Source organism: Rhamphochromis longiceps, linkage group LG17, assembly GCF_057381845.1.
Source record: "Rhamphochromis longiceps isolate RC_006_pf linkage group LG17, R_longiceps_female_GT1.1, whole genome shotgun sequence".
NCBI classification, from domain to species: domain Eukaryota; kingdom Metazoa; phylum Chordata; class Actinopteri; order Cichliformes; family Cichlidae; genus Rhamphochromis; species Rhamphochromis longiceps.
The window spans coordinates 15920763-15942587 of NC_140573.1; the positions used below are offsets into that span (position 1 = coordinate 15920763).

General features: G+C 37.8%; 2 protein-coding genes across 5 annotated transcripts in view; one reads left to right on the top strand and one right to left on the bottom strand.

Moving 5' to 3' along the window:
- The window catches only part of ghrhrb (growth hormone releasing hormone receptor b), a 75047-nt gene extending 59939 nt beyond the window's left edge, over positions 1-15108 (top strand). Inside the window, exons 7-13 of the mRNA XM_085386662.1 lie at positions 2507-2660; positions 2793-2853; positions 4367-4436; positions 9523-9614; positions 9730-9859; positions 9962-10003; positions 11717-15108. Of these exons, the coding sequence (XP_085242788.1) occupies positions 2507-2660; positions 2793-2853; positions 4367-4436; positions 9523-9614; positions 9730-9859; positions 9962-10003; positions 11717-11923 (756 nt within the window). The 3' untranslated portion in view covers positions 11924-15108. The remainder of the gene's footprint in view (positions 1-2506; positions 2661-2792; positions 2854-4366; positions 4437-9522; positions 9615-9729; positions 9860-9961; positions 10004-11716) is intronic.
- A 1322-nt stretch (positions 15109-16430) lies between these two features.
- Positions 16431-21825, bottom strand: part of adcyap1r1b (adenylate cyclase activating polypeptide 1b (pituitary) receptor type I) — a 38542-nt gene continuing 33147 nt past the window's right edge. For 3 of the 4 annotated variants that reach the window (XM_085386758.1, XM_085386759.1, XM_085386760.1), the window contains one exon: positions 16431-20930. In XM_085386758.1, the coding sequence (XP_085242884.1) occupies positions 20538-20930 (393 nt within the window). In that variant the 3' untranslated portion in view covers positions 16431-20537. The remainder of the gene's footprint in view (positions 20931-21825) is intronic. The other variant, XM_085386761.1, reaches the window with a different exon arrangement.

Here is a 21825-nt window from a genome sequence, read left to right on the forward strand (position 1 = left end):
CCAAGGGGACAGGACGACTGATCCGTGTTAAGGACAGAATGAATGGGGCCATGTATCGTGAGATTTTGAGCCAAAACCTCCTTCCATCAGTGAGAACTTTGAAGATGAAACGAGGCTGGGTCTTCCAACATGACAATGATCCAAAACACACCGCCCGGGCAACAAAGGAGTGGCTCCGTAAGAAGCATTTGAAAGTCCTGGAGTGGCCTAGCCAGTCTCCAGACCTCAACCCCATAGAAAATCTGTGGCGGGAGTTGAAAGTCCGTGTTGCTCGGCGACAGCCCCAAAACATCACTGCTCTCGAGAAGATCTGCATGGAGGAATGGGCCAAAATACCAGCTACTGTGTGTGCAAACCTGGTAAAGATCTATAGTAAACGTTTGACCTCTGTTATTGCCAACAAAGGTTATGTTACAAAGTATTGAGTTGTATTTTTGTTATTGACCAAATACTTATTTTCCACCCTGATTTACGAATAAATTCTTTACAAATCCTACCATGTGAATTCATGGATTTTTTTTTCACATTCTGTCTCTCACGGTTGAAGTGTACCTCTGGTGCAAATTACTGACCTCTGTCATCATTTTAAGTGGGGGAACTTGCACAATCGGTGGCTGACTAAATACTTTTTTGCCCCACTGTATTACTGTTTCTGTTGCACAAATTAATCTTTTAAGATGTTTATAGGCAAGAAGGTAGATGTGTAAACTTCAAATATCTGTTCGATTTATCAAGACATGGTGTAAAAGTGCTCCAGTGTTTTCAGATAAGTCCCTTCCTGCTGGTCTAACAGCTAACTTGCTCCACCAGCTGTCAACTGACCAGAAGGTCAAGGCTCACTATACCCAACGAGAACGCTTATTTCAGGGACATCGTTTTAAGAACCCTCTGTGGCTTTCACCAATCAGTGGAAGTGAAAAGAAAGAAATAATTCACAAAGCTTCATAACCAGATTATTTAACAAATTTTAAGGATTACATAAGCACATAGGCTTTATGGAGTGTGATTTCTGCAACACTCAAAAGCCAACAACTCTGTGATGCATTGAGTGTTTCATCCCAGATGCCATGCTCCCCAAACACCATTTTGGCTGCCAGCTGTTTCAGAGTTCTGACATTTAGCGCACAGCAACAGAAAAAGACAAGAATATCAAAATTATTCTGAGATATAGACAGTGTACCAGTTTTGCTGGAGTTAAGGGAATCTAAATCCAATAACGTTTAGTTAAACAGTAACAGGCTTGAATATTATTTACAAGCAAAATAAATATCCCAAAGTCCTCATCTTAAGACTCAAGTATAAAATAAAGTTAATTTAATAAGTCCCTTAAGACAAAGGCAATTTATTGGTAATATAATTTATAAACTTCAATTAGCCATTAAAAGCCCGTTTCCATTTTGGAATAGCAAAAGAGCATTTACAAGAGAGTGACACGATGAATGAATTAAAATCTGTGGGAGAATTCGTCAACACCAAAAATGATGGTAGAAGTAGAACTTCGAGGTCAAAGTCAGCATGCTTTTTAAGTCGGTTCTTTTAGATTTGACAAAAGATTTTATGCATGCAGTGTGTTTTAGTGACCATTCAAATTCAATCAGATATACCATCTTAAAATGAGCAACATGACAATAAGATAAGATAAGATAAGATAATACATAATGTAGATGCTGCAGGTGGATTCAGATTCAGGTGAATAGTCTTTTGTGATTAGTTAATGAAACTGAAATCCCAGCTACATATGGGGGTCCCCGCTATGATGTCACTCACTTGTTGCTAAAGTCCTGTTGTTTATATATTAATGACAGTTGATGATTTATCCTTCTTTTTGATTCAAGTGGTAGCTCTGGAATGCAGCTCCATTGCTATCTCCTCTTCTTTGTAAACAACCTGCAGATTTATACAATACTCTGGCATTGCTCCCCTTCCTCAATCAGGAGGTCTAATCCCTGTTGCTCATTCATCTGCTTGTTAATAAGGAAGTTAAACCGGTCTACTACTTGAGTCCTCTCACTCTTTTAATGGCACATGTTATACTTAGTAGGACTCAGAAATTAGTGACTGACACCATAAAGCCACCAGGAAAGTGTTTACTGAAGAAGCTAAAGGCCATTATCTTCTATACATCTTGACTTCTTTTTGCAACCGCCACCTACTGTTTATTAAAGAGGTGCAGGTTTAAGGTGAAATATGACCGTCTTGTTTGACTACCATTATAATAAACTATATTTGAACCATTCCAGAAATATTATAGTGTTAGTAAGAGGAGGATGAGACTGATCATTAATTATAATGAGTATAAATAAATACAATGCAAAACCCATGACTTCAAGCACATGTGAAGGGAAATGGATGTTTCCCTGTAACACTAAAGTCTTATGTTTTTTATAATTCTGAACATCACTGTGGCTCATAAATTGATGTTTTTTATTGTTGCTGTCCCTGTAGATAAATGAGCCCTTCAGATGAATCTGATGTTCACGAATCTTTTTGTTTTTTTGTCCCACAGACATCCTGTAAATCAGCCGTGGCCTTCTTCCAGTTCAGTATCCTGGCTAACTACTTCTGGCTCCTGGTGGAGGGCATGTACCTGCAGACACTGCTCACTCTCACATTTGTCTTCCAGAAGAAATACTTCTGGTGGTACATACTTATTGGCTGGGGTGGGTACCTCACTTGTCATCATCCCTGTCTATCATATGTCCCTGTTTCCTTTCATTTGATTTCCTGTTTTTCCTCTTGCTCCACTTTAGTTCTTTTCCTAATGATCAGGTCACTCTGTTTGTGCCTCCCAGGTCTCCCGACAGTAATCATAACAGCTTGGATTCTAACTCGAAACTTCTACGACAACAGGGGGTGAGCAACGGCTGCAGGAAATCAAGACAATATCAAATTAGAGAAAATTTAAATAACAAAAATGATAGTAACACATACTCACTCAAATAACTTTAGACTAAACATAAAATGTTAACAAAAATAACATATTTTGTGATCTAGTCTTTGTGGCAAAAAAAGGCTTTTTGATAATATATTCATTTGTACAGTAATTCACACCCACAGTGCTGTACAAAACTCTCGAGGATGACTCATTTCTTTATTTTTTGCAATGAAAGCAGGAAATAGTTGGAGAAAGTTATTGGAACATGTTTGAATACAAGTGAAAACACAGTATACAAGGAAAAATTAACAAGTTTGTACAATTCTAATGAACTTGAAAGTGAATATTTGCTATGACTTTGTTCTTTAGCATTGAAACCTCTTTGGCAAGTGTTCTTGTAATTTTTTTTGACTTCAGGATTAGTTTTCCGGGCTTCTTTGAGAACACTCCAAAGTTCTTCTTCGGAAATTGACTGCTTTTGCATTCTCTGTCACCTAAATTAGAGCGTCCACCATGTTTTACAAATGACTGTAGATACTCCCCTGACCTCCTCTTTATGGAAATATGATGATTCATCACTACACTAATATTGACAGTTTCAGTGCAGTCCTTGTGCCATTGTGCATACCTGTCTTTTCTCCTGGTTCTGTTCCTTAAGAATGGCTACCAACATTCAACTGAGACCATTTCTGGTGAATCTTCAGTTAACAGCAGATGGCTCAACTGAAGGGGCTGATGCTTTTCTCACATCCTGTGTCAGGCTAGTAACAAATTATCTAAAGGGGAAGCTTATCTAAGGTTTAATTCAATTCAGTTTTATTTATATAGCACCAAGTCACAACACCAGTTGACTAAATGTACTTTATATTGCAAGGTAAAAACCCTACAACGATACAGAGAAAACCCAACAATCAGATGACACAAGCAAACACTTTGTGACAGTAGGAAGGAAAAACTCCCTCCTAACATTATTGAATCTCTGCTAAAACCAGGCTCAGGGAGGGAGAGCCATCTGCAGCAATAGGTTGGGTTGAGGAGGTTAAAACGGGACAAAAGACACACTGTGGATAGTGTAAAAAAGCAAATAGGGTGTCTGTCTCTCCATTTGTAATATAACATTGATTTTTGCAAAGATGTCTGTTATATGTAAACACAACACTAGTTCTTCCCATAAATTATGTGTATTTTTATACCTGTATGATTCATGTTAGTAGGAAGTGGCTTAACAAACAAACAAAAAATATTTTGAAGATGGCCAGGACTGCAGTCAATACCACCTTCACAAATGACATTATTATAAGAAAATCTGGTTCCTTGGAAGCAAACTATGAAGAAATGTGGAGTGGCTCAAGATATTTGCACAGTACTAAAAATGTATTAGCTTATTACTATTGGTTTTAAGCTTAATATATATTGTTGATTGTTCAAAGATACTATAAACAGCCTTGTAAGCCAGTGGTAACACACATTTCTGCCTGTTGTGTGTCTCAGGTGCTGGGATGACACAGATGTGGCCTTTATCTGGTGGATCATAAAAGCTCCAATAACGGCATCACTACTGGTGAGTACAGTAAAAGTGGGAGCCATTGCTGGATTATCAGAGTCCTCAATCTTGGCACAGTCCTGCATTTTGACTCTGTGGCTGCTATTGCAGACACTTATCTTGTCTTCACACTAGAAGCGACAATAACAAGTCAGGGAGAGTTGAGTCATATTCTACCTGGTCAATGCACAGAAGGTCAACAGAAATGACTAAATCAGAATCTCTCTGGTTTTCCTGCTATTGTGTTATGTTTGTTTCATTAAGACTATTATTACAGCTCTCATATCCCTCCTGACTCTAGAATTTATTATATTATATGTTCATATTATAACTTTTTCTCTCTGCAGTGTTATAAAGTGCCTTTACACTGTGGTACTTGTTTCAGTTTATTGCATCATATGTTGGTGTGTGTATATGTGTGTTTACAGTGGGGGTACAAATTCTCAATTCTTACTCATATAATTTGCCCTTGACTTGCCACTGAAGGGAATCACGTCTAGATTCCAAACCTCTCCTTGCACATGCGCAGTCACTAAAATCTTACTTGATTATTTTTCGACTTCTTTAAGGGCATCTGCTCGTGCAGTGGCTTTTTTGGTCTCTCTTTTACCGTTTCCAGCATTGCTATTTTTAGATCGCTCCATGAAAGTCAAATTCAAACCACTCATACATGTATTTTGCAATTTTACCAATGACCTTAAACTCAGTAAGTGTCAACTTCCTCACAAAAATGGATTTTGGCCATCATAATTGGTGATAAACAGTAAATCTTGATCCAGAAACCAAACAGTTGTCAATGAAAGACTCTACAGCAGGGGTCCCCAATTCCAGTCCACGAGGGCCGGTATCCCTGCAGGTTTTAGGTGTGTCCTTGATCCATCACAGCTGATTTAAATGGCTAAATGACCTCCTCAACATGTCTTGAAGTTCTCCAGAGGCCTGGTAATGAACTAATCATGTGATTCAGGTGTGTTGACCCAGGGTTAGATCTAAAACCTGCAGGGACACCGGTCCTCGTGGACTGGGATTGGGGACCCCTGCTCTACAGTGTCCAAAGGTGGTGCATCTGGGATATTCAGCAGAAATGTTTCATTATTTGGTTGCTCTTGTGTGAATGGGAAACAGCTGGAGCTGAGACTGGTGAGTGGCAGCTTGGTGTCTGCAGTGGGGCTGGCTGTCTGGAGCAGCAGTTGAGGGTATGTAAGGGATGAGACTGAATTGAACTCTGGTGAATAAGGCCGGATGGGATTAATTGACTACAATTGTCTTTCCATCTGGGTCATGGAGATACACATGCTTGAAACTGTTCGAGACTGCAGCATTTTAGGACAGCTGGAAATGATTCCTACTAGCTGACAAACCCACTGAGAGAGGCTGGTCCATAGATTTTTAAACTGGGGAGGAAATCCTAAAGATCCTCATATCTCCCCAGAGATCTTCTGGGTCCATGTTTAGTGCCAATGTTTTGTCATAAATTTCAACGTTTTTGACTAAAATGCAGACATATGAAGACAGGCAAACAAGCCTTTACTTTAGCTGAGAAGCAAAAAATTCACTGGGAGAATAAACAAAATCCAGAACTGGCAAGAAATATGCAGGAGAGAATAACAGACACTGACAGAAAGGACCAATAAGAAGACAGCGCTATGTATACACAGAAGGACAATCAGGGAAAGGGGATACAGCTGGGAAAAACAGGTGCAGACAATCAAGACAACCAGACAGCAGGGAATGTAACAGTAAATGCAAACCACTACAGACAAGTACAGCTACCAAAATAAAACAGGAAGAGAGAATGATAGCTAAATGAGGAAATCCTGACACATGAATGAACTAAATCTAGGGGCATTTATATGAGTGTAAAACAGAATAACTTGAACTAAACACTTAAAACAGAAAATACTAAGGAATAATACATCCATGTAGAGACGGGTGGATGAAGCGCTGTGAAACTTTGAGGCTTCTTCCTGATTGTACTGAAAAAACAGGCAAAGCTTCAAAGTCTCAAAGGCAGATACTACTAGTATCTGTCTACATCTAGTGCTCATGTGCAATTATAACAGCCACAAATTTCCAAATGATTCACACAATTCAGTGATTCCAGTTCCAAAACAAAAGAGATAAATTAAATCTTAAGAATCAGAATACTTTATTAATCCATAGGGAAATTGTGTGGGTTACAGTTGCTCCAAGACAGTAACAGTAACAGACTAAACTATTTAAACAATACAATATGTTACAGATTTTGCAAATTTAAGAAATAGCACCAATATATAAAAATCACTCAATTATAAATATCAAGGATTAACAGGGGTGGTTATAAATAGATATCAAGAATATTGACAAGAATATTACAGAGTAGAAAAGAGCATATGCAAAAAGGGTGTAACCATTGCTGTGTTTACAGTGTATTCGATGGAGGAGTTCTGCAGGGAGACGGCCAGGAATGATTTCCTGTGTCGTTCAGCAGCATCTTCCTTCTAAGAATTATTGACCACACATGAAAGTGCTACAACATTTTGAAATGTCAAGTTGCTAATAAAATGTTTAACACTGGAACCACGATGGAGTCATTTGAACCCGTAGGAATTAATGCAACACCACTTTTCCAGGATGCTGGGTTGACTAGCAAAACTTACTGTTCAGAGACATTTTGACATAAAGACTCACAAGATTTTTTTTTTAAATATATATATATATAAGAGGTTGTAATTAGATAAAAGATTAATAATTAGGCTACTGCAGGCCTGAATGGGTAGTACAAAAACATGATTTCCTGCATTTAACTGTTGTAAATTACTTATTTATTACTTATCAAACCCGTCAAACATCCTCTCATGAATGATATCGAGTCATTTTGAGGTGAAAGAGCATTCCTCTCACAGGGTAGAAGCTGCAATCAATTTAGGCAAAGTCAGTTTTTTAATATTCTTTGTTTATCCAGGTATAATTCAATTCAATTCAATTCAATAAAACTTTATTGATCCTGAAGGTTGACCCCGAAGGAAATTGGGTTAAGGCTGCCAACCTTTGCCAGCGCCGACTTACCCTTCTGACCATACATACATTACACAAACATCACATGGGGAAGACAGGTCAGAGAGGTATAACAATGGAAAATGCACCACATGAGGAAAGATAAGCAGAAAAAAAAATAACTCCCCTCAGACTGAGCTCCAATAGGGAGATCAGTTTGAGAACAGAAAAAAACACCTCTGCACATAGCACATGAAAAAAACTCTAAATACGCCAAAGAAACACATGACAAGCAACAGGGGTGGGTAAAAGGTGAGAGACAGCCGACTTAGACAGTACATCCGGGCCTGCACCCTTTGCGCTGGTCTCCATGATCCACCATCAGCATCGGAAGGGAATAAGCGTCGAAGGCGTTTGGAAAGGGAGGGGGGATGAGTGTGTGCATATCAGTGTATATGTATGTGTGTGTGTCCAGAGTTCAGCTGAGACAGTGTCCTTCGCCCTGCCAGGCTAAGTAAACAGTCTTTCAGCCAACCCAGGTGGCCTTGCATGGAATGGGAAGGAACAGTCTAAACACAGTCGTTATCAGGGTGTTTTTTGTTCGGCTCCAGCCTTGCAACTGCAGCTGGCGCAGAGAGGGTATCCACATGAAGTGATGGTGCTTTTTACTTTAGTGCGAACAACTCATATGAATTTCAAAGCTGTTCTAACAGTCCAACACTGGTCTCTCAATCTCCTGTTGGAGAGCCTTGAGCTTTCTATGATGTTATCCAAACTTACGTTCCGTGATGTTGTCATTCTTTTTGCTCAAAGAGCAGGTTCTGAGAACTCACGACCGCAGTGCACTTCCCCAAGATGTGATCGAATTTGCGCTCAAAGGTGTTATTCGAGCTAGTCCCTCAAGATGTAATCCAGTAAATGCTTAATGGAATTAAAAATGTCTTTTTCAAAAGAAATCTGTCCTCAAAGGCAGCAGAAATTACAATAATTATGCCACTGTGAAGTGGCTTAAAGGGACTAGATTGATTATAATGTAGCTCGCACAATAGGTAAAAGGCAGAGTTATGAAGATGCTGGTAAAACAGGTATTTTTTTTACAGGCTAACCCCTTGATAACTTCTGCTGGCTACAGGCATAATAAACATATCAAAGTTTTTAGACATAACAAAGTAAGTATGAGTTGTTAAAACCAATAATCAATCAATAATTGATCTTTTTTAAAATTCAAAAAGAAATTAGATGGAAATAGTCAGGATGATCCCACCTGGCAAATCTAGTGTTTAATGTGTCGTCCTGTTATCAGGCTACTTAAAACATCATTTAACCCTTGTGTGGTGTTCGTATTTTTGTTACTCAGCCAGTGTTCATGGGTCTGGTGGACCCGCTAGAGTTTTGGCTTTCCAAATTAACACTATCAAACAATTTTATGTTAAATTACTCAACAGATGTTTACTTCATCCCAATTACAAGACATATGAACAGCAAACATGGTTAATTTTTTCCCTTTACCTTTGTTAGATCACATTTATGAATTAATGTGCTTCTCGTTTTTCTTTTATATAAAATGTTATAAATAAATCAGTTATAATCAAGTGGAGTGAGTGGAAAGACACAACACATTTACACGTGAAAAAATAATTAATTGTTTAATTTTTCTTTTGAAAAAACTGAACACGGGTCTCACAGACCCAAACACCATACAAGGGTTAAATTGTTATGACAGGTTTGTACTGTGAAGTAAGATGATAAGTATTTCAACATCAGTGTTTTGGAGGTATGATTGAAGGTTTTTGGCAACTTTTAATGCCACAAAAGATCTGTTGCAACACTACAAAGCAGGGAAGGTACACCAAACATTTTGCATTTCCCTAAAACAAATGAAACAATGTTAAAGAGTTGAACCCATCACCTCACTTCCAGTGTTCCACTGTGACGTATGAAGCCTCAAGCATTATCTGTCATATGGTCACAGAGGTTTGATTCAAGCCTCAACACAGTGTTTTGGACCAGTCTGCTTCAACAGAGTGAAACAAGCTTCAGCCTAAGAGCCAAATGTTCCATCTCTAGTTAAATGTTAACAATATTCTGACAGATTACTAATTTGGTGCTTCCCACTTGTTTCATGTAGGTGAACTTCATGATCTTCATCAACGTAATCCGTATTCTGGTCCAGAAGCTTAGGTCTCCTGGTGTTGGTGGCAATGATACCAGTCACTTCAAGTGAGACAGAATAAATGCTGCTGCGTGTGAATGCATAAACAACAAATATAAAGTCACAAGGGATTGTGAATCTGCATGTGTAGAATGTGTCTGTGTTTTGCATGTGTGTGTGCAGGAGGCTGGCGAAGTCCACGCTGCTGCTCATCCCACTGTTCGGGATGCATTACATGGTGTTTGCCTTCCTGCCAGAAAACACAGGGACAGAGGCACGCATCTTCATAGAGCTCGGTGTGGGTTCCTTCCAGGTAGAACCGAAAATACACATCAACATATAAAGGTAAAAAAGAATAAATATGTGTCATGAAAGCATAAGTAATACTTTTGAATACTATTTCTCTACTCTCAAGGGCTTTGTGGTGGCACTGCTCTACTGTTTCTTGAATGGTGAGGTAAGTAAAGTAAATACTAAACAACATTAGGAGATGTAATGCCTCGACTATTTCATAGTCATATATAGTCTGACTGTAGATTTTTCTTTCATTTAAAAGGTTCATAAAACTGCACAGATGATGCAAATCAAAGATAAAATACACAAAACAGTGCTGCAGTACGGCAACCTTAATTAAATGTAATAATAATAATAATGGATTGGATTTATATAGCGCTTTTCTAGGCACCCAAAATATCACTATTCATTCACTCTCACATTCATACACTGGTGGAGGCAGCTACAGTTGTAGCCACAGCTGCCCTGGGGCAGACTGACAGAAGCGAGGCTGCCATATCGTGCCATCGGCCCCTCTGGCCAACACCAGTAGGCAAGTAGGGTAAAGTGTCTTGCCCAAGGACACAACGACCAGGACAGAGAGCCCAGGGATCGAACCGGCGACCTTCCGGTTACAGATGCGATTCCCAACCCCCTGTGCCACGGTCGTAGAAAGTTTATTAAAGATTCAGTATTCTGAAGTAGGGTTGGTGGAATCAATATCAAGTCAATCCTGAAGGAATCTAGCTTTTAGTGGAATTACCAGCACAATCTCTCTATGTGCTCCATTTTTTGCTTCTTTTTGCCCTTCCCCCCGACAGCCTGTCGCAGTCAATAACTACCACCCCCCAAACCTAGTTCTGCCAGAGTTCAATAAACAAAGATCACTTGGATCACTTGGAAGAATTGAACATGATAATGTTCAATTCTTCCAATCCTATTGAGATAAAGAGATGAATGTATTTGGCCAACAGACTCCGGTGGCCCATCATGGCAGTGACAGGATTTAGGACAGGACCCCTGGGAATCTAGACACTGGTGGTGGTGAAAATGAAGGTTGATCCTTTAAACTATGCAACATGGAGGCTGATTGGTCCAAAGAAGGCAGGCAAGAAGATGATTGGAGTAGAGTAATGATAACAGTACTGAGTTTGAGTTAGTTAAATTTACCCTTTTAAATTTTTCATATTTATTTCCTATCTTATTCATAGCCTTTTCCTTTTTTTTTTTCTTTAGGTCACGAGCAGTTGTCTAAGAATTTCACTGCATATCGTACTGTGTATGACTGTGTACGTGACAAATAAAATTTGAATTTGAATTTGAATTTGACAGTGTAGAAAAGCAGGGATGTAAAGAACAGAAAAGCAGCCTTACATCAGCGAAAGCAGGAGGAAGACTGATTACAGATTGTTGAATGCACAAGCTTAATTTCTTCCTTTCCAAGTGCCACTCAAGGGATTCTCTGCTGTATTACATAAAATGTCACTATATTACAATTACTGTAACTGTTGTGTTGTATAAATAAAACTGAAGGGAATTGAATAAACTAATAAGATGTCAGGAACCTCACAATCTATAGGCACCTGAACAATGAGAACTATTTAGAGATGCCATTTAATCATCGTGCTTAGAAAAGCACTAATCAGATTAAAGCACCTGAGTAGCAACAAGAAAGACTTGTAGTGTTTTGAAATAATTACTTTTTGTTTTACTATCTCTTACTAGATGAGGCATATTTAACAAAATGTGCATACTGGAAAGGCTAAAATTGGTTTAGTTTAGTTCTCTTTTATATGGTAGAGAAAAAAACACTTGGAAAGCTTCATGCAGGTACATTGTGTATTTCCTGCTTCTAAAAACAGTTATTTGGAATGTATGTTTTCCATCTTGATTTCAGGTGCAGGCTGAGCTCAAGAAGAGGTTTTGGAAGTGGCAGACTCAGAGTTACCTGAGCTACAGTAAACGACGGCGCACCCTGTTCACTGAAAGCAGCACAATCACTCAGATATCTGTCCTGGACAAATCTAGCCCAAAAGATAAGCCAGGCTCTGAGACACACGCCCTCACCAATACCGTCACACACAGCAACGTCTCGGCTGTGTGAAAAACAGCCGACAGCACGTAGTTGTCCTTTTCTACACCTGCCTGGTTAGCAGAGACTAAATCACAGAGCCTGATTGTTGAACGTTTAAGGTACCTCCTAATTTGTATGCTACATTTTTTTTTAGAAGTGTGGGACTTGTAGGCTTACCGTACACTAAGTCTAATTTGAGTTCAGCTCATTAATTCATAACATCCTATACATCAATTCACATTAAACCTTTCTCCATGATGACACTAGATATCATGTTGGCAGAACAAGAGGTCATTTGTTTTTTGTTTTTTTCAGATTTTGTTTTTATGCTCCGGGGCCCCTCCTCCACATCTTACTCACAACCACCAAATTTTTTTCTTGCCTTGTTTATCACAAAACCATGTCTTGAACTGCTCAGTTTTGTGGGTGACTGTTTTAGTATTTAGCTTTCATTCTCATTATTTTCTTCCAACCTGCTCTTAAAAGGAAATGGGCAAAAATAAATAAATACATATGTATTCATTGTTGTCTCAAGCAGGCACCAGACAGACAGTTTTAAATGTATAATTACAGGCGAATCAATTTTAAACCTTTCTAAAATTCTGAAAATTGTATCACTCCTTTTTGCTTAGTTGTTAGTGGTTGTCCAGTATTGATAAATCTATTTATTGATTAGAAAACATGAATTAAACTGATCCTGTTACGCGCATTTCTAGCTCCATAATTTTATATTTGGAGAATACTAGAATAGCTTTGCATGACAGTTCAAAACAATCCTTATTGTTTTATACTGGGCTTTAGTGCTGTCCATCCACTGTTTGAAACAAGCTCCTTCCTCCTTTTATCTGATTGGTTCTCCCCTAACAGCAGATGATCATATTTGGGAGATCTCCTCTCACTTATGTTGTAGATTACTTCTGCAGCCAGTGACCTCGTTGTGACCATTCAACACTATATGAAAAAAAGGAAAAGCAGAATAAAATAAAATAAAATAAAACAGATATACAGAGCATACGTAGTTTTTAAAACAGGTTAGTGAGAGACAGAAAAGAAGATGAAAACAGGGTAAGGATGAAACGACCATGTACTTTTTACTAAATATTCTTCTGTTTGCTAATTCTAAGGTGAGCACAGCTCATGAATGAGTTTTCTTTCTCAGTCTCCAGACTTTACCAAAGCCCTGTACATACAATAGTTAGTTTTTAAATCACTGCTGAAGTAAACAATAACACATGTTAATTAGACTAGATAGTTATAAACTATATATAAATGCTGGACATAGCTTTGGGGTATAAAAGTGATGCCAGTGCAAAAGTGCCTTACATTTGGGATTTTTCACGGCCAGTAGGGGGCAACTCCTCTGGTTGCAAAAAGTCTTGAGAGAATGACGCTTAATTCAATTCAATTCAATTCAGTTTTATTTATCACCTAAGGTGGTTAATATATTTTAATGTAGACTTTACAATAATAAATAAATTAGCTCCCTCTTGGGGCACTTTATGCACTGACTCGGTAGTTTCAGCTCACAATGATTAAAATATAAAGTTAATTTTGTTCAAGTTTGTCATTGTCAGCGTCAGAAAAAAGACTTATTCTGGAAGCGGCTTGTCAGTCACTGGTATCCTTGATTTCATTTCTGAGCTAAGTCGTCAGTGAAACATCAAGATGGCAACAGTAAAATTGCTCAACTTGAAGCTTAATAGGACTTCAGTAACCAGTGGGTGTTGTTGTGGTGGCTGTGTACATGTCTTATATACAGTCTCTGGTGATGACAGATTAAGTAAGAGACACAAAGGATTTCTGTATTGAAGTACAGCCTGAAATTATTTTAAAAAGTGATTTTATTTATTATGTTTAAATACAATAAGCCAGCATGCAACTACCGAACACTGCTGTTCCCCAATGTTCCCTAATGTTCCCATCACAATCGTACAAGGATACATAAATTCAAATTTTATTAAGACTTAAAACACTGGCCACTTTCTCAGAAGACATTAGGCAGCTGTTCAGATTTTTCATTTTGATTTAAACTATCCAACAATAATCATCACATTGAAATTTAGATGCAACTTAGTAACCAGACTAGCAAGCTAACACTGATAGTAGCTGATTACAGAGCTCTGGCTAATGTTAGAGTCTTTTTTCTTGGCAGTAAAAAACACTTGCTCCCTCAGCAGCTTCACGTTCCCAATTTAGTCATAGCCAGTTATATTTGCTGTTACACATGACATGCGGTGCTGCTTGTAAAAATGAAAACTCTGGGGAAATGTTCACAAAAGACACTACTCTAGTTGCAGACACTTTTGACACCTCTAGACCTGAGGCTAGTTTTTCATGTACTAAATACAAATAAAGAGTTCCTTGCCCACAGATCAGAAGAGGACCTAAACATGTGTTCCCTAAAAATTCATGGAAGCAGATTTTGTAGGGGTACAATTTCTCAGTCTCAAAATTATTAAAAAAAAATAATTTTTTGAATATAAAATAGATCCTCAATCAGATGATTTTTTGTTGTTTTTTGGTTTTTTTGGTACCTTCAACTTAAATTATGTCTGTGATTAAACGGGATGTAAAAGAAAAGTCTAAAAGGTCCCACATACATGTTCACTGTGGCATTTAAGAGCTCTAGTGAACAGTGATTAATGGCATGTTGAATGTTGGGTATTGTATTGTAATCAAGTTTCAGAGAGACAGGCCGATACACATTACACATTGCACAGTGCACTTGTGCACATCTGGAGCACTACACTGTAAAATCTATTTATTGTGAAATTATTGTTTTAATGTCTCTGTGTGAATGTAAATAGACTTCAAATAGAGTTTACATATATTTTATGATCTTGCAGTTCGACTTACAGATTTGTACAACCACCACATTAAATGACCTTCTTATCATAGTAAATAAAAGATAGTTAAAATGTTTAAAATTCCCAAGTTGATGTTTATTCAGTTATATTCAGTTTTGTTTATAGAGCACCAAAGCACAACCGACGCCTCAAGGCGCTTTATATTGTAAGGTAGACCCTACAATTATACATACAGTGTACATTCAGCATTTTTTGTATCATACTGTACATACATGTAACTTACTTTTATTCTTATATACTGTAATATTACAAAATGTTGAAAATGAAAAAGAAGTGTTTGTGTACATGTTCCTATTTATTAGCATAGGTTCAGATAAGTCTAGTTACTAATTACTAAGCTAATGCTAATGCCAACACTGATCCAGAACCTCTTTCCTCTAATAAAGAATTTTGATTGATAGGCTGCTTTTACCATGTTAACTGAGTACTGATGTGGTATCACTCTGTCTTTTGACACAATAGGAATTACGCATGTATGTAGACTGCATACTGCATACACAGATATGTACATGTGTATACATTTCAAGTGTTGTCCATGAAAGACATATAACCTTAATCAGCTACTTACCAGGATAGTGCCTTTTCTCATGCGGTATAGCTCGATGTTTCCCAGCAGTTCAGCTGGACTGTAGGTTTGCATCCAAACTCTGTGTAATCCAGTAAGACTGTGATACTGTACCACATGCTTTTGGCTTTTGCTGAGCTATGTGATAAATGTGTTGCTCTGTTGAAAATTGTATAATTAGGAAGTTAATTTTTATTGTAATGAGGGAAAAAAAGCTATGTATGTTGTGTGGACCTTGCAGTTTAGATTGTTTTCATTTACATTGTAGGAATTGGACAATGCCCCCCCCCATTTTACTTATAAGTGTGATGTGAATGTTTCTCATGCAGGTTCCAGTTTACTACATGTGTGCAAGTTTCTGCTTTGGTCTTTGCTTCTACAGGGAGGAGATACATAAGCATACGGCTGGCTTTTAATCAAGCATAGCATTAGTTCACAAAGTGAAGCTCTGCCGCAGGCCCAGTAGATCAGCTGGACTGAGTGTCAGCTCACATCAGCTGATGGCTCAGCTGATATTCGTTTACACGTCCAACTGATAATGAAGAGCAAATTATTTCAACTGTACTTCATTTCATTTTTTTTTTTTTTTAAATAGCACCTATTAACCACAATACTCATCTCAGGGGACTATTGTAGTATATCTTATACTTGCTTGCTGCTTAATGTCGTGTAACAAACAGAGTCATACTACTAAATATAAACATGTAGTAAATGTGCAGAAAGAAATATTATTCTTTTGATGACAATGGACCTCCCTGAAATATTATTAAGTATAATTTTGGTGGTGTCTTTGGCCCTAAATACTAATCCTACAGGAAATGTTGGGTAATGTATAAAAAACTCCATAAAAGAGGGCTGGTGCCACCCTCTGACCCCTCTGGATGTTGCCCTGATTAAATCCTAGAGTGCTCAGTTGTTATATGAACAGCAGTCTTTTAAAAAATAATAATAGTATTTCAAAGATTTACATCTCTGAAATACAAAACAGCATTAACAAACAACATTGAAACAACAAGTTAAAAACATTTATTGTTGATATTTACATGATGTACAAAAAAACCCTTCTAATGTGCACCCCCCCCCCCCCCCCCCAAAAAAAAAAAAAGAGAGATCAAATAAAAAGGAGCTGATGAGCAGACAGGAGCAGACTCATAGCAGAGATCTTGAAGTTAATTTTACATTCAGCAATCTGAATCTATGATGAGCCCCATAGCAATCAGTACAATAAAACAATTGAAGAGACAGCATATGTCAAAAAAGAAATTCATTAGAAATCAACTTTGTTGTCATGCTATACAAAAAAAACAACCCAGCAGTTTTTATGGCACTGTACCTTTCCTCATGTTTGTGAACATTAACATTCAAAGGAAAAGTATTTAATGGGTCATGATGGGACTTAAACTACAATCTGATAAAGCATTCACAGTTGAAACCCAATATCTGTGTTCTAGCTTATTAATTGCTTCACCCACTCGTCGGAGGGATTTAAAACAAGGACACAGCTCAGATTCCCTTAATGGCATGGAAGCACGACCCTCCCCTGTGATTACGTCTGCTGGTCAAATGAGATCAAAACGTTTTAAAGCGCATGCATCAGCCGATTAGAGTACAGAGGCATTACAGGAGGCTTTATACTTTTAGCAAACACAATCACCATTTACTAAAAATAAAAATATGAAAACAATCACAGCGCAGTTTTTGAATGACAGCTATTTACTTTGAACCACAAAAACTTTTTGCAAGGTACACTAGCAGCTTGTTTCTGTCTTGCACATTTACACTGCAGTTTATTTAGTCACAAAGGTTGATTACACACCTTTCAAACACTTTAACTAACTACTTCATTGTCAAAAACAACAGGTTCCTATAGTAACAGCAACATCTTTGTTTGACATCAACATAGTACTGGCAATATAAGGCTCTAACTTTAATTTTAACATTAAAGGAAATCATAAATATATGGTTTAAAACTGGACTGGTGAGATTGTCAAAATGTTTGTGATGAGCTCAACTGAAGACCCCAAGTGAACCAGAGCAGAGGTGGTGATTGACCAGCCCTTTCCCTGTATGACCCCCCTATGGCTGCTGTTGCATCTGCACTGGTATTGTTTTAGCTCAGACTAAATGCATACATAGCAGATTAGCAGGACAACACAGTTTCTGGTCAGCCCTTCTTTTCTCTCTTTGCTTTTGACTCATCTGAACTCCCAGAAAATGTGAATATTTGCAGGTCCAAAGACGCCTTAAGTTTAGGGGGGAAAATGACACTCTTACAGTTACAAATAGTATCTATGTGAATTTATTGGCTACATTTTAATATCATGTAGAGAATTTCTATGTTTATTAAGAGAACCACTGCCTGTAGTTGTAACCTCTTAACATTAACAAGACTACGCATGAATATATATAACCTAGATGTCTACTTTTTTTTAGTCATACTTTCAAATGAGCCAAAGCATTTAACCTAAACATACATTTGTTTAGGACAATGTTATCTTTACTTTAAAATATCTGTTTAAGTGATTTTAGTCCAAGTCCAAGTTATTATTATTTTTAACTTTTGGGGTTTAATATAAGGCATCTTCTTACCTGTAAATCACCAGAATGATATTTATGGTGTAAATTCAAACAGCCGATATGGAAAACAGCTCAAACTATGATAACATGCTGAACTGAGGAGATGTGGTTTTCTTTTGTTATCGGTCATAAATAATGTGTGACATACTTAGCAAAAATGCATTATGCTAATCAAAGAATTTAATCAGTTTTTGAGTTTTAAAGGTCGTGTCTGTCTTTCATATTTAATAGATAAGAATTTATCTCCTGTAATGAAGAAAACTGTCTTATTTTTTGCAAATCCCCCAACAACAAATCAAAAAGAAAAATCATTAACCCCTTTCTTTACTGGCTCATGAGAACTTTTTCTCATATTTCTGCCATTAAGCAAAAAAAAAAAAAAAACAGAAAAAAAAACAACAACCCCAAAACGGCCCACTAAATTAACCATTTATTAGTGTGTAGACGTGATGTTGTGCTGCACTGTACAATGGCCGCTATATTTAGAAGCCATTATACTGTAGCACTGCTTTACTGACAACACTAACTGGTCATGTTCTCTGTGTCTCCTTAAACATGCTTTAAGGACTTTGAAGGCCTCCGGGGTTAAAATTAGTGTGAAGCATTGTAAAAGCACTTTGTAAAACCCTTTACTTTGCAGTTTAGTTTTTCAAAAAGAAAAGACAAATCTCCTTTTATTTGAACTCATCAACAGAAGTCAAAATACTTATTTTGTGCTTAAAGGCACTTTAGGAGACACAAAGTAGAGTCAAACATGGGGTTTTAGAGGATAGCTGAGTCAGACCAAAAGGAAAAATCTGCAGTGACATCAGTTGCAATGCAAACTTGAGCATCGCAAACAGATACAGCCGTGCAAATACTCACTGAAGAGCCGATTCATTTGTCTTTGGAATGAGAAAATTACCATCTTGGTATAAGTAACATCCATCTCAGCGTACTTGTCTTTAAGCAGAATGAGCACATACAGCATCAGTAACAAAGAGCTGTTCCAAGCGAGGAGAAAACCTCATTAATCAAAATAATTCAAACAGATTTTTCAAATGGTCCTCTGTAAGGAGAAAAATACAAAGGTTTTAGCCCGAAAAAGAAGTGCTGTGATGTTTCTCATGGTCTATATCTCCACTTAGACCATTATAGTTTTATACAGTTTCCTCGTGCAATAGGCTGTGGAGGAGATACATGTAGTACATTAGCTCCACAGCAGCCTGATAAACACTAATAACCCTAAGAAAAAGAAAAAACAACATCCAAAAAACACTGAATTCTCACAAACAACCCACGTGGACAATAAATGCAGTTTCATGCAAGCAACTGAACTCATGACATTTCAGTCGTGTGCTCATTTTCATTGACATTTTCTGTACTATTGGCTGTTAAAACTACAGACCTGCTGACTACATCAGTGTCCTCTTCTTAGACTTTCTAGAGATTAAAAAAAAGGCCTGTTTGTGGTCGCATTTGCAAACCTTAGCACTGTGGACACATCTGAAGATCAACATGATACATATTTTTAACTTTAATGGCATATTACACAGAAATATGTCCATATAATAATCTAGTAAATACTGATTGGTGAAAATTTTCTGTGACAGAAGTTGTCTTCAACTACCTTTATATTGTTTTAAATCTGTCACAGCTGAGGCTGCGAATGATAATACTAAGCTTACACACAGTCACTGTTTGTGCATCGCGGGTGCTGCAGTCATTGATAGAAAAAAAGAGGATGGCTTTTTCAGTGTTTTATATGCACCGAAACAGAGGAGACAAAGAGGGATTGTTTTGAATGCGAGTATGATGCCAATGAAACTGGCCAGGTTTGCTTTAGAGTCCCTGATTCAGTCATTAACACTGATAAAGAGGCTGAAAAAGAGAAACTTTCCTCCATGTTCAGGGTATTAAATATACAGCTTCTTTTAAAAGATTACTCCTGGTGTTTAGGGTTAGGGACCCACACCAGAATAAACTGGAGTAGCAGCAGCACTTATCCTTAATTTACATGCTCAGATTGGGGCAGGCTTCACTTCCATGTGACACAAATTATTATTAATATTTATTTATTTTATTATTTTTTCAACCTCATCTTTCACACATCTCCACAGTGTGTAACACAATCGTTTTGTTAAAAAATCCAAAGTCCCAGTTGAGATAAGCGTCGGACACGGAGGACAACAGTTTGTACAAGCTAATAGGAAACTAATCTTCATATTTAAATCCAGCGGCGTGTCCCAGTAAAATATTTACATCAGAGTCACCAGTGTTTACTTTCTTCAGTTAAATCACTTTCCATGGCACAGGCGCTAGGAGATTAATTAAGGAATTAAGTGTAAAGTCATCTAAAATGTATCTTGAGAAAAGTGTGAAACCTGAAGACCAAAGTGTCCTCAGACAGACTGGAATGATCAGTGTGATGGGATACATACTGTATTGTAGAGCTATTTGGTCCCTCTGTGTTGCAAAGCAAATACTGCAACACCAGACAATTCTGAACACCAATACAATATATACAGAGAGAGCCGGCACACATGCCTTTTTAGTGGGGTTCCAGAACGGGAGAGTGAACCTACAGGCTGCACCTGAATGTGTCATTCAATTCACCTGTCATGACCTGTTTGGTCATATTTCATTGGATGTGGACTCAGACAAGTGGCTGTTCTGGGTCGCTGGAGGTGAGTTGGGTTTCCATCATGATTTCATCGGGGTACGGGTTGGGGTAGGGATTGAGGAACGGGTTGGTGAGGCTGGTCATTGGGAGGATTGTAGGTTTGGTGGCATCAGGTCCGGAGGCGGCAGTGTCGTCATCAGACTTGGCGTCCCCGAGAGCGCTGCTCAGGTGGCTGGAGTCTCGGCCTGCAGGCTGGACATGCGGATCTGCGAGCTGCTCTTGCTGAGGATGGACAGCTGCGTCCCCCCGTTCACCCCACTGCTCGCCAACGAAGGATGCCGGTGCTTCAGGTCCACAGCAAAGTACCTGTTCACCGTCCAGCTGCGCCATTTCCTCTTGATCTCCGATTGCACCTTGAGGGATATACTTCACAAGGTCATTATTAATGGACCTCGCTGGAAAGAGACAAGCTCAGTGCCTTCAGGCTCTACATTTCTGAGTGGACTGTAAACAGTCATTTTCTTGTACCAGAAAATGCAGTCTCATGGTTTTACATCTACACACAGTTAAATTAGTCATGCATTCTATTCTAAGAAAGTGCTGAGCTCCAAAAAAAAGTTTCTACTAAAGGGATGAAAATGCGAATGTGCCAGACTCCCTTTACCCCTCGTATTTTTTACAACCTGTTAAACTGAAGAAAGTGTATGTAAGACACACAACATCTTTAAAATTATAAGGGCACGCTGAGACAATGTTTTCTGCTGAGGTCAGTGCTCACTTTCACAATTCATAGCTAGGGAAAAGTCTCTTCATGAACTAATTAATAATGATAAAGTTACAATTAAAAAATATTGTTCAGTACAACATTTTTCTACACTGGGTCATAGTGTTGCTGCCACATTAGCTGTTACACTGTGTTGCTACATTATGTTGTAGACTTCATCTATTTATTCTCCTCTAACACACAGTGTTTACCTGCTGTTGGTTTACCATTATGTCATGTCATTTATTTATCAAACTTTATTATTACTGTCCTTTTTTATTTAATACTTTTTAAAATTTATATGTTCCTTTTTTTATCCTTTATTTATGTAGTTTTCAGAACTGCAAAGTGTTTGTGTAAGAGCATTTTGATTGGCATCAAACTCTAGACAGACCATGGTGTGCTGCAGAAAGGTGACATAATTCATTTAAAAAAATAAGAATATTAATAGTAAAAATGTTTTGACTGTAAATGATATTTTTTTCACTTCAAATTGAATTCTTTAAATATTGACTTAATTAGGAAATATCTGGTGGAGACCCCAAAAATAAAGTGCAT